This window comes from Leuciscus leuciscus (assembly GCF_965113295.1).
Source record: "Leuciscus leuciscus genome assembly, chromosome: 14".
In the NCBI taxonomy this organism is placed as follows: Eukaryota; Metazoa; Chordata; class Actinopteri; order Cypriniformes; family Leuciscidae; genus Leuciscus; species Leuciscus leuciscus.
In genome coordinates this window covers 31,097,878-31,111,593 of record NC_138738.1, presented here as the reverse complement: position 1 = coordinate 31,111,593, position 13,716 = coordinate 31,097,878, and the positions used below count along the sequence as shown (strand labels likewise).

The 13,716-nt window shown below is 36.4% G+C and overlaps 1 protein-coding gene across 4 annotated transcripts in view; it reads right to left on the bottom strand.

Moving 5' to 3' along the window:
• The window catches only part of tanc1a (tetratricopeptide repeat, ankyrin repeat and coiled-coil containing 1a), a 74,000-nt gene that overhangs the window by 56,808 nt on the left and 3,476 nt on the right, over positions 1-13,716 (bottom strand). For all 4 annotated transcript variants that reach the window (XM_082136677.1, XM_082136679.1, XM_082136678.1 and 1 more), the window contains exon 2: positions 9,084-9,182. In XM_082136677.1, coding sequence (XP_081992803.1) covers positions 9,084-9,147 — 64 coding nt within the window. In that variant the 5' untranslated portion in view covers positions 9,148-9,182. The remainder of the gene's footprint in view (positions 1-9,083; positions 9,183-13,716) is intronic.

Here is a 13,716-nt window from a genome sequence, read left to right as displayed (position 1 = left end):
TTTGATGTTTTGATGTCTCGACGTTAGATTATATCATACATATAGCTTTGTTGATAATTACATTTTGTTGTAGAAAGACCTTTCTTCTTATACTTTGGGTTTTTTTGTGGCATTTTACTTCTTAAAAAGTGATGTTTTTCATTCCAGTTCAAATCAACATTCAAATAATACTTGACCTGAGTATAAAGTTTCACTCCAGTGTTGAGACTATGTGACATTGGCCATAGGGTGGAAAATTTGCTGCCATGGCTTTCTTCTTCCCTTTTATTGGAGAATCGTGGTCGGTCGCCTCTTAATGCAGCCCAGCAAATCAAGTCTGACTAATGACAGTCTACTCCAGAGAGCTCTGACATAATTACAGCCCTGCATTCATAACACTAAGGCCTGACCAAAATACCGACCAGAGACTCCATTCATCAGACATCAAATATTTATCAGAATATAAATTCAGTCGAAATGAGGGTTTGGAGCTGGACGGAGGCCTTGCTGAGTCCTATATTTAGTCAAATGTGGACAGACTGAATCAGAGAGAGAGAAAAAAACAAAACATCCTTGCTGTTGAAAATGGACGCTTAATGTGCACGTGGCATAAATCAGGTATGCTGGTGTTTTCATGAGTTCAGCATCCCCATAAGAAACAGTGATTGACTGAAGTGAAAAATGCTCAACTTTTGGAGAAACTTCAGAAGAAAAACAACACAAGGACAAGGATTGAAAATATACAAAAGAGGAAAACAAGGACAATAGACTTTATCCCCTGATGGAACCATCTAGAAATACAAAGAACATCTCTTCAGACAGGAAATTCAAAAACATCAGAGGCAAGGACAGATGTAGGAAGACAACAATAAGGAAGGAAGGGAAACAAGGCTATGGGTGAAACTCACGAAGAAAAATTCAGATCGTATTTTACTCCAATACTATTTTCATGACAATTTAGCAGATATGAGATAATGGAAAACAGGGAAATGTAGTCTTGTGTCTCCCATGTTTTATCAGCCTATATAAGTACTAATTATAAAGGAGAGGTGGTCAACAAACGTTTTTGTCGTTTTTGTTTAAATGGCAAATTTACATATTTATATTCATTGCCATTCAGGTTCGTGGTCAGATTTTTTTAAAGAAATTAATTAACTTCTATTCAGCAATGATGCATTAAATTACAAAATAAATTAAATACAAATGTTATATATATATTTCAATTAAATGCCAAATTTGAACTTTCTATCCAAAGAATCCCACACAAAAGAAAATACAGACTGTTTCTAAAAAAATATTAAGCAGCACAACTGTTTTTAACATTGATGATAATAAGAAATGTTTCTTGAGCAGCAAATCAGCATATTAAAATCACTTCTGAAGGATGTGATACCAGAGTAATAATTCTGAAGATTCAGCTTTGCCATCACAGGAATAAATTACATCTTAAAAGTATATTAAAACATTTATTTAAAATGTATTAAAACCTGAAAATAAACAATTTCAGGATTTTGAATAAAAAAAGAAAAAAAGAAAAATCTGATGTAAAAAAAAATTAAATTTAAAGACATTTAAGATTATGCACTATTTATTTTTCTTATTCACTAATTGAATAACCTAAATTAGATTTGTGTTGGGGAGGGTGCTTTTCACAAATTATGCTTAATTTACAGAGTAAAATATTACACACAAACACACACACACAAACACACATTATACTTAATATTTTTCTGAACAGCACAACTTTACTGTATAGTGAGTGAGAACAGATTGGCCGATGACTAATACTGTATAATGCAGAAGGAAATGGTTAACAAGTGTATTTATCCCTAAACCAAAAACACAGATGGATGACAACATCTTGGAGTTTTTAGCCAGACAGAATCAATCATCCCTAACCTACAGCAACTTTAACTGTTAAATGACTCAGCATCAGCATCCTTTAGAAATTTAGCTTCACTTTTATCTTTTGCTCTCACATTTTCTACATTTCCTGTATCCTAATTCTCTACCTGACGGCAGAATCCCAGCAGCAGTCCAGGAGGTTGCTGACTCCAGAACACATTCAGTGTAGCACGTGCTTCATGTGTTTACCTGACATTTAGGCCATAGTATAAATGTCAGATTAGCCTGAAATTCACTAGGTGACCTATATCACCACTGGAACTGCTTAAGCATTTGAAAGAATGTTATCCATGATTAGCTCACATCTGAAAGCATGGCCAGCTGTGTTTTTGGTAATGAGATTAAGCCTTGTGTTACTTGAATTCAGACACACAATCTCAGAGAAGATCACTATCAAGTGATACACTCCCTTTTTGGTACAAGCTAATCATACCGTTCAGAAAAGCAGCGGTTTTTAATTAGCTAACATTTCTCAAAAACATTCTGAAAAAGAATGCAAATGATCTCGAACATATTTTGTTTGGCCTATTTTTATGTCTAAAGATTTGGGCTGATGTCCAAAAGGTTTCAGGTTTGTTATAAATTCCATTAACCTCCTGAACAAGAGATTTAAAAACTACAGTTGAGTGCAAGATTTAGAGCAAATAACGTTTACATCTTGGTCAAAAACACTATCGTTCAAGTCAGTAAGTCAAGTCAATTTGGAGTCAGTAATATTTTTGTTGTCGTTGTTGAAATTAATACTTTTATTCAGCAAAAATGACAGTAAAGACACTTATAATGTTACAAAAGATTTCTATAGATTTCAAATAAATTAACTTTCTATTTGTAACGATCACCAGCTGGAGTGCCCTCCAGAGCCACCAGAGGGCGCTCCACAATAGACTAGGATCACTTCCTCACAAACTACATATCCCATCATGCCGCTTACCTGGGACTGATTACACAAACACCTGCAGCTCATCCACACTCACCCATATAAACCCTGTTCACTCTCAAGTTCATTGCGAAGTATTGCATTGCCCTGGCTTTTAATTCCGAGCGTTTATTCCTGTGTTTGCTGTTCTCATTTACTGACCTTGGACTGTGTATCTCGACTCCTGATTGTTCTCTGCCTGCCTTGACCTGGATTGTCTATTGATTCCTGATTCTTGCTGCCTGCCTCGACCCTTGCCTGTTCACCTGGTTTGTCTCTGCCTAGCCTGCTTTGCCCTGTCTGCTGTTGTTTAACCCTGCCTGTCTGACCACTCTAATAAAAGCTGCAAATGGATCCCTCCTCGTCCGCTACATCATTACACTATTCATTAGAGAATTCAAGGGGAGGAAAAGAATCAAGGTTTCCCCAACTATCTCAGAATATGATTTAGGATTGATCACGTAATAATGAAGATTAGAGTAATGATGCAGAAAATTCAGCTCAGTGATTTTACAGTTCGTGAACTTAGTGTACTTCCATAAGAAAGTGTTGGATAATATAAGATAACTACATGGGTTAAGGTTAGGTTTAGGGACAGGTTAAGTGTTAGTACATAGTTATTACCCAGTTATTGTAATTACTATAATAAGTACAAATATACATGAGGAACTGGACTGTAAAATATGTTATCATTCACTTTCCTTTTCCTTGTAAGGAAAAGAGCAGCCTGCACTTCATATTTGGTCTTCAAAATAACTATTTTTAAAGTTATGCTAAACGAAGCAAGTCATACATGTTTGCAATAAATGAAAAAGCTGTAAATGCACATTTTCAGTTAGCTAAAACTACTCAATTTAAATTTACAATTAAAATCTGGATGTAAGTGTGTTTCTAATAGGTGGATAGAATCTTGTGTGTCTATATAAACAGTCTGATTCTTCTAAATAACATGAGGAGCCCCTGCTGAGTAAGGAGAAACTGGACACCAGAGCAGCTGAGATAACACAGAGAAACCTTCTGTAACATGTGTGCGCACACACACACACACACACACAGAAAACTGGCCTCAAACTATAAACCTTATCCTGATGCTGACACACACAATGCAGATGGATCAACTTTCTAAACGTCACTCTACTCCTGGAGATTTATACCTGAGGACAGTAAAAACTCACACACATATGTTGTAAACTCAACATCTCAGGCCAGAGTCACGCTGTATCACTCTACTCTGTAACCCAGCATCAAACAGAGCCCTGTTTTTAAATCTAAATCCTTCCTGATCCGACCTTTACAAGGCCTCAGTTCAAAGGCAGGAGAATACTTCAATCTGACATTCCAAATGAAAAAGGGTCAATCCATGAAAGCAGAAATCCCCACCAAAGTCTGTTCTTGGGGATTAAAGAGCTCAAACCCACAAAAAGGAGCAAGAGAGAAGAAAAAAAGAGAGACAAAAACAGAGATCAATTATAAAACAGTAGAATGTGCTCATTGATAGACTGATTTTAGGAGGTTTTGGCCTATCACAGAGTCACTATGTTGAGAAAAATAGTGTTTGTTCAACTAAGATGCTAGTTCCACCCTTACTAGTAGCAGACAAACAAACTACAGTAGTTAGACATCCGAGATGGTTATAGGTTTGGATCCATGAACCATCTCCACTGATCAAGCACTTAAGATTAGTTTGGTAGGGGGTCTCTCTATGCAACGCGTTTAAAACAACATCAACTTCGCAAGATCACACGGATTCGGGGACAATAGCTGACTTCCAAGAAAGCATTTTAAGGTTGTTAATTATGCTTTCTTCAAATATATATTCTTTCAGAGCTGCATATACGGTAAACTTCACTGAAAAGGCAAAAGGCAAACTTAGAATGCATTGCAACAAGCAGTGTCAATTTTCAGTGAAAATGGTGTATAGAGTCAATGGAAAATGTCAATTCTAAATGTCATTCAATGGTGCAGAGTATCAAAAAAAGCTGTCAATCTTATTAAAAATTGACTCTTTTATTCAATTTTTGTATGTGGTACATATTTTTATACTTTGTGTCAATAGCTTAGCAACAGGCAAATGTCAAACTCCATTGGAATCAATTGTTAGACGGGTCTTCTGTGCACCATTTCTGTTACATTTCTGTACAGCATTCCAAATCAGTAATTTATGAGGATGTTATGAGAATATTATTATTATCTTTATTATATTTGAGAACATTAGGCACACCATGGCTACTTCCTCCTCTGCTGTCTGACCAAAGCTACAGTACAAGACCAACATTCTTTATACAAACCATTTTAAACTCATGGGTGAATATTTGCTAAATATTTAATAGTATTAAGTTCTCAAGATGAAGTTACTGTACAGTACATTCTGGAAATGTTTCAATAGTGTGTTCATTCATATTCAAACATATATTTTCCTCCAATAAAGTCTCATTTATCTGCATATTATCTGATATTTCTGTACACTACCGTTCAAAGGTTTGGATCCAGTAACAAATTTTCAGTAAGTATTTTCCTGAATTATACTTTTACTCAGCAAAAACGCATTAAATTGTTCAAAAGTGCCAGTAAACGTTACAAAACATTTCTATTTCAAATCAATGTTGCTTAAGTTACTACTAGTATTCAAAGAATCTTGAAACATGTATCACGGTTTCTCAACAAACATTGGTAGGTTTCTTGATCATCAAATCAACATATTGTAATGATTTCTGAAGGATCATGTGACACTGAAGACTAATAATGGCTGGAAAATTTGCTGATAAAAGTTCAGCTTTGATGTCACAGGAATAAATTATATATTTAAATATATTATAATAGAAAACAGCCATTTTGAAATGTAATAATATTTAACAGTATTACGTTTTTTATTGTATTTTTGATTAAATAGATGAAGCATTATATAGAGACTTTCAAATAAAATCTTAGGACCCTAAACTTTTGAACAGTAGTGTAGTAGCATGTTGCAAAGCAAAGTTCAAAAAGTACAACAGTTGCTCTGAAAAAACACTTTCATTGTTTATGGTTGAAAAGAGGTCATATTAATTTTAATACTGTACATCTCACAATACGCAATGAGTGTTATTTATTTGTATCTGCACGTTCAATGTTTGTGCGAGTCATTCGAAGGCAAAGTTTTAATTAGATTAAAGATGATTGTTTCAAATAGTGTGATTGCCTTAAAGTTTGTACAATTGTGTTTTCTATAGTTTTGAAAAATGTGTTACACAGTTTGCGTCTTAGCAATTGAGAAAAGTAATCACATGTGCGGCTTTCTGAAATCCAGCATCTTCAAAGACAACATATTTTACAGAATAAAAATGGTGATATTTGACACCAGAAAAGCCTCTTGTGACCACACTAATTGTGTATCTGGTGCTCTTTATGACTATTGTAACTGAGAACAGAGCTCCCAGGCAGATGATCCGCCTCAAAAAGTGTCACTGCAGAGTGTACTAGTGGCGTCTGATCTGTCATGTGTGCTGGATAACTCTCTCCATCCCCCTGCAGCTAACATAAGGTGTTGTAAATACTTCATGAGCAATATGCCTCTTCAGAGGACACAGGAGTGTTGCCTCTAACCGACAGAGACTTCATTGGCTGTCAGTATGAAAACCAGAGGGAGTTCACCGATATTAGTAGAGCAGATTTGCTCATGAGAGAATGAACAAAGTGACAATCAACTACATTCAAGAGAGGAGGATATACAAGGGAAATCATTTATTTGCAGTCTTCTTCCTTAGAAACAAGACTCTGAGTTAGATTAGCAGATGAAAAGTTTCTTGTATGTGGGTCAGGTAGTGTTTGTTTGGCAGCTCTCAAACTTGTCTTGACATACTTAAGTGAGTGAAGCAGAGATGAATGAGGTTAATTGGAACACTGCTCCATTGAGAGGCTCCATTGGGAGAGAGGTATCGGGCCAGCGATGGTGCTGAATCCAGCAAGAAGCCCGAGCGGAAACCAGTGCGATCGTGTGGAAATGGGTATCATTCATGGTAACGTGACATCAATGATGTAATGACTCTAATTTGTCGCAGTGGAAGAGAGTGACATAAGAGTGAAAGACTTTCAAATTAATATTCATCCAAAATATTCTATAAAAAAATCTGTAATTTACCCTCATGTCATTCAAAATCCATACGACTTTCGTGGAAGACAATAATTTTTTTGAAGAACATCCTGGTTAGTCTTTTTAATAAAATGAAAGTGAATGGGGGATTGGGTAGTAGGTAAGCTACAAAACTACAAAAATTTTATAAAATAATTTTTAAAATAAACTACAGTAAAAGTAGTCCATAGCAAAGACTATAGAATAACACAAGACAAATCACATTTGTTTTGAATGGGGAAAAGTGCAACGCTCAGTATGGCGGAATAAGTCCTGTCTTCTAAATAAGAGCCAATCGCCGATTGGTAAAGTCATCGTGTCACTGCAGTTGCGGTTAGAAGCTCTGGTTCCTATATAAAGAGTCAGTGCGCGCTTCCACTGCGCATGAGCTTGATCCAGCCTAGAAATGTTGTACTCAGCCATGATTTAAGCGTTTAGAAACAATTTATGAGACAGTTGTTGTCAGATTTCATTGGTGATTTCAAATATGAAATTTAATCGTAAGCTTGGCAAACAGTTTTGGAGAATTTGATGTTTCCCCATTCAAAAACATAGGAGTTGCACTTGCATGCCCGAGAGACGTTTCAAAGATGGCCTCCGAGTGAAATGACTTGTCTTAAAGGGACTTTGTCAATAGTGACCACTGTAAAAGTAGTCCATTTTAAGTTCTGTACTTAGCTCTCCTGGATGCATTAATAAGAAAAGTAGATTTGTGATGCCTAATGTCCAATTCATGAAAGAGTACATTTTTTGAGAACCTAGAATTCAGAATTTGATATCGTCAAATATATTTAAGCATTTAATCTAGTTAAAAAAAAACAACTGAATATTAATTTAGGAACCCGACTAAAAACGTTTTTGTTTTACCCTGATATACTATGGTAAGCCTATTATAAGCGTTTATATTTTAGACCAGTCGGAATGGTTTTCGCGAGAAATTGCGCACCCATGCGTCACCGGCCTATGCATGTCTCATCATATCTGTAAATAGAAAAAAAGTTGCTCCAGCTACTTTGACGCGTGTATGATGTGAGAGTGGCATAGGTTAGTTGTCTTGTCACAATGAGTAAGAAATGTTGACATGGAGCAGATAAATCTCAAACCTCCGAGGAATCACCAGTTTAAAAAAGAAAAAGCGGCGAACAGATGAGTCTGCAGGCAAAAAAAAGAACACGACAGTCACAGAGCTCGTAATAAAACAAGAACCAACATTGGCTTGGCTTTCCAGGATGGCGAAAACAGGGATTTGAAATGTTGTAAAAGCAATGCAGAGACGGCGTTTTTATTACTCAATAAGCGAGTAAGATATTTGATTAAACAGATATATTGCCATATGTAGCTCTATAACAGAGTTCATTGTAAACCATTATCTATTGTGAAGGGACATTTCATTGTGGTTGTTGAAGCGCTGTGCTGGAATGTATTTTCAACTTCTTTAGCTAGTCAGCTTGAAATCCTTCCCATTTAAACTGGTTATATCTCATAAGCCAAGTAGTGAATGTTTTATGAGAAGTATGATAAATATTCATCCACACAGACACGCAGAAGCACAACCAAAACAATGTTCTTCTGCAAAATGCATTCAGTTTTGTTTTTTAACTGCTAGAGGGCCAAAAGTTACATAGTATACCTTTAAACTTTGGTCTTTTCATCACACAGATATCATATGGCTTTTGAAGACATGGAATATAGCAAACTAGCCATATGGATAGTCATACTAATCAAATTTCTCCTTTTGAGTTCTATAGAGAAAAGGCTATATGGGTTTGGAACGACATGTTTAAATAAAAAATAAAAAATTTAAACTGGGTGACTATTACCGGAATTCTAACCGAGAGATCTAGACTCTAACCAATCTAGATCGAGAGTCTAACCGCTACTAACATTAGTGATTATGAGTGTGTCCTGATCTGGAATCTTCAGTCCAGATCATTTCCCCTTGAGTATAAAGCAGTGACAAGCTACAGCCTGAGCTGGAATAAGAAAAAGAAAAACCTAAATCTCATTTAGCCAATCCCAACGACCTCTCTGTAAATCTCTTTGTAGGCCATAAGCCAATTATGCAATTAAATTAAGCATGCACACAATAGCCAAAAGCAAAGAACAGTTCAATAGGTGTCAGCAACGCTTTATTAATACTTTCCTTCCTTCTGGCCATAAAGAAGCATACTGTACCTGCTTCTCTTTTGCCAGCTCTTCCTCCTCCCTCTCGACCTTTCTTTAGCACTGCCTTAAACATGGTATAATTCCCACCTTTACTGCGGTCTTTTGTTCCTGCAGAAACACAAAGTTATTGAAGAGCACATTTAGAAACACAATGTATATGGTAACTTATAGCAATTGTTAAAAGAAGAAGATCTGTTTAACACCACAATTCTTTGGGCGAGTAATTTAAATGAGTCACCAACAACTAACACAATGGAAAACAAAACCCCCTCCCTATTCATTTTACGTATGTGTGAGTTGCCACCTCATGACGGGAGGAATTGGTTGATGAAGTTCCCACATTCCACATCTAATTAACGCTCTGCTGCCTGGTCTTAGGCATATAAACAAATAAATAAAGAAACATAGAGTGCCAGCAGTACCCACACACTGTAAACTGTTGCACGCCACTCACTCACACAATCCATTATGTGAAATAAAAATACATTTAACAGCACAAACTGAAGCAAAACTGAAAGACCTTAGTAGGCAAGGAAAGACCAGTTGCTATAAACAACTCAAAATAAGAGGGAAACTAGTGTGCCACTGTCCTTCATGAGTCCATTCCATGTGTCCACACGGCAGCTGTCCACACTGACACGTCTCTCAGACAATGGAAGGAAATACCAGCCCGTCTACCAAACCTCCACTTGATTCGAAAATAGCAGAATGGATCTGTCAGCTTATCTGAGTATCCAGGCTCTCTCAGTACAGGCAGGTCAGAGGTGGACTACAACGCAATTTTTCCGGATCTTATGATGTCATAATGTTACTCATTATGAGTAGAAGTCATAATCACCACCCACGAAATATGCAAAAAAGGGACAAAGCGTGGCTGAGCTGCATTATAGAAGACAGTGTTTTCGCTATGTCGTTTCCAAAACTCATTTGTTTGACCTTCCTAAGGCTGACAAACATAGAGTGGATGAAACTTATTTTAAACACTGTTCCTGAACATTAAAACCCAAACGTTTATCTGTGCGCTACACATTTTATGGAGAACAGCTTGTTTTCTGTAGCTTTTGTAAGCTCTCGCTTATTTGTAAAACGGTTCAAAGGACCTCCTTAGGAAAATTAGCCATGGTTTTGTGATCAATTACTGTTTATTACCTTAGTTTTCCGACAAATATCACAATTAAATGGTGGATAACATCGTATCTATAATGCATATTAAAATTACAAAAAAAGAAAAATTACCACTCTGAAAAGTCCTTCGAAATCTGTGCTTGCAAAGTCTGTGCATGAAATCCGTTCTGCACAATCCTCTTGTTCGTTAACATTGTCAGGATCTGAATCACGCTTGAATTGGTTTGAAATTGACGACATCGTTAATATTTACACTAAAGAAGAACTTGCTGTTATGGGGTGGCGGGGCATTTATCGAACACTCGCTAAGCGCTGCCAATCACAACACACTGAGCTAACTAACCAATCACAGCACATTTCGTATTTCAGAAGGAGAGGCGTCATCGAAATTGGCGTGTTCGAGCCAGACTGGGGAGAGAGGAGCTGCAATAATGTAAAATATGTGCAAAATAATGTTTTTTGAACAATCAAGTATGAAAACATTCTAGTACACCCCAAAAACAAAATCAAGAGTTTGTAAAAGGCAATAATAGGACCCCTTTAAAACTGTACTTGTCCCAGTCAATGCTTTTAACCTCAAATGTATTTTCATACAGTGTGAAATTTCAAAACCTGAGATTAATAATAATTTAAATAATATCCCAGGGTAAAGTATGGACAGAAAGAGACATGGAACAACATGGTTCAAAAGTTAAAAAAATGACCCTGGGGTAAATATGAAAAGCCCAAATGAGTGATGGACTGACTAACACTTTGTTTTCTGTGGTTCCAAAAAAAGGATTATTTATGCAGAAAATCAGAAAAAGAAAAGAAGAAAAGAAAGAAAATAGAGTAGCAGTGTGCAACATATTTATGTGGGGAAATGACTTAGGGGTATTAAGAAACTGTTGGTTTGGGCTTAAAAACTATCAACATCAGCAACCGATTTTGCTGATTCCTTCCCTCAGCCACAGGACTGCTAGCCATAACCAACCAGAAGTAATCAAATAAAAAAAGAACAAATGAATGGAAATGAAACAATGCAATATACGGGAACCATTTGAAATTATTAAAGAAGCAAATTATGTTTTATAAATGATGCATCACAGTTGTGCACTTACAGTACTATAATTTGTTACAGTTTTGGAGACAAACTCTGGAATAGATTAGATTGTGTTCTGTTAATGTCAAAATTAATTGTTCAAGCCTAAAAAGCAGCACGGAACTGGTTCAATGGTTCAATACTAATTGCCTGGATTTAAAAGGAGCCACATCCTGTCGTTCAGAGACGTGGGTTTTGAAACACAAGCCTAAATGACATAATGAAAAACACATCACAGACATTGTGCCCATCCAAAGACCATCTCATTTTCTCATCAACCATCATTTCCTCTCGTCCTATACATATTAGGCACATATGCACCCCAGGAACATGAAGCAGAGTCACACAACGCCTGGCTTCTTGTGAGGCCACATACTGTACAGATTTGCAGATACACTGATGTCACAAAGATGATGTCACAATGAACTTCATCTGGATAGTGCTGGATACAAGGAAAACAGGCCTGGTGTCTTACTGAGACAAAGCACATACAGGCAGAACTCTGAAAGAAGATCTAAACTTGTCACTCCTGTTTTATAATGTAAGTCTATGGGATGTTTCACTACTAAAAGGATTATTACAAAAACCCACATTTTTTTCACAGATGTATCATAAATATTGTCTAACAATTTACCGTCACAACTGATAATATCTATTTATGGTCGTTCTTCTTTTAAAGTCATTGATTTCTGTTTGAGAAGCTAAAAAAGACCCGACCAAATCATCCCTGCGCGTGACTGAAAATCAAATTACAGACTCCAGAAAAGCGCATTAGAGCTTCACCAGTCTTGGAACCGAGCAACTGGAAAGCTCTGGTTTGACCACCGCTGGCCCTCCACCGTGAATAACGTTTTAAGTTGTACTTTCTAGTAATAGCAGGTTTCTGTGGGCCATGACTGCAGCCTAAATGTGAGTTTAATTGGATGAAAGCTGAGATATATCAGAGGCTGGAGGGAAAATAGAGGATGACAAGAAATAAGGTGGCGACTTGGGTGGATACTGAGGGAAGAAAGCAAAACATGACTTAAATGTATAGAAAACAGAGAAAGCCATGCATTCAGAAAACACAAAAGTACATTTAGTCGCATAATGCTGAGAGCTACAGTACATGACAATATAAAACAGCTGAATGGGACCTTCTCATTCAAATGACACATTCAGAAACACATTTGTGGCGCAAATGAACGACTCGTCTTAAGCGTTTCAGAATTGGCGGTGCTCGTTCACTGAGTGGGAAATGAGGACAGCTTTTTCTAAATGGGTTTTATGGCTGAAACCTAAGGGAAAATGGCCTTGTTTCCTTTTATGGACAATCTGGCCTAAATCTCCCCACTTTACCATTTGAATAAGACATGACGACACATGGGGGTCTTATACAAATGTACGGCCCTCACGTCAAAAGCTGTCAAGCTTTTCAGGACTAACAAGAGCACATTTTTTATACAGAAGGTTACTGGTTTTGAGAGCAATTATGCAAGAACTAGTTTCCGTGATCCTCCAGCAGATCAGTGTCAGCAGCATTCACAGCATTCACTTCCATGGTAAGCAGTAAAAGGGTAAATCTCACGAAGTGGTGTTTCTGCCTATTTTAAGATCATTTAGATCATTAATGAGCACCAATTTAAAGAGGTAATAGATTGTGGCAAATATTTAACACTTTAAGAGCCCTATCTCATCAAGAATGCTTGTATATCGTCGCTGTCGTGCTCCAAAAACGCTACTTTAAGAAACTGAAAAAAGAAAAAGAAAAACCTAGCAAGTGTCATTATATTATTAACATATGACCGAAATCATGTTGCAAATGGATTAACGAGGTCTTGAACAGCAAATTTTGGACATGCGCGTTTTGTCCGTCATTAGAACGGCCGCATCTGCGGCTATAAGTGCATCGCATTATCTTTTCATCAACTTACATGCTATAAAGTTTACAGTACACTGTAAAAAAAAAGTTGCTGCCTTAAATTAAGTACAATCAACTAGGAAATTTAAGTAATTTCGACTTAAATTACATTAAACTGACTTAAAGAAAATAAGTTGAATCTTGTTAGTTAAAACTTAGTCAAAAATGGCTTCACTTATTTGATGAGTTCAAGCAACGTAAAAACATGTTGTCATAACTTATTGAAAGAAATAAAAATGACGAATTCAAAATATGCAGAGTTACAGCCCGACAGCGACAATAATATAGCATTTGTTGTACGGTCTCAAATCAGTATTAAATATGTTTTCTGATTATTATTTTTTTCACATCAATTACTTAAAAAAAGGGGGGGGGGGGGGGGTGCAATTAAGCATAGATTACATTTTCTTTTTTTGTGTGTATTATTATTATTATTATTATCATCATTTAAAATTATTATTTTGAGGGGAAATACAACAGACATTTCATGAGATTCACCAGGTTGATTGTATAGCTCAAGTGATTGTAGGCACATG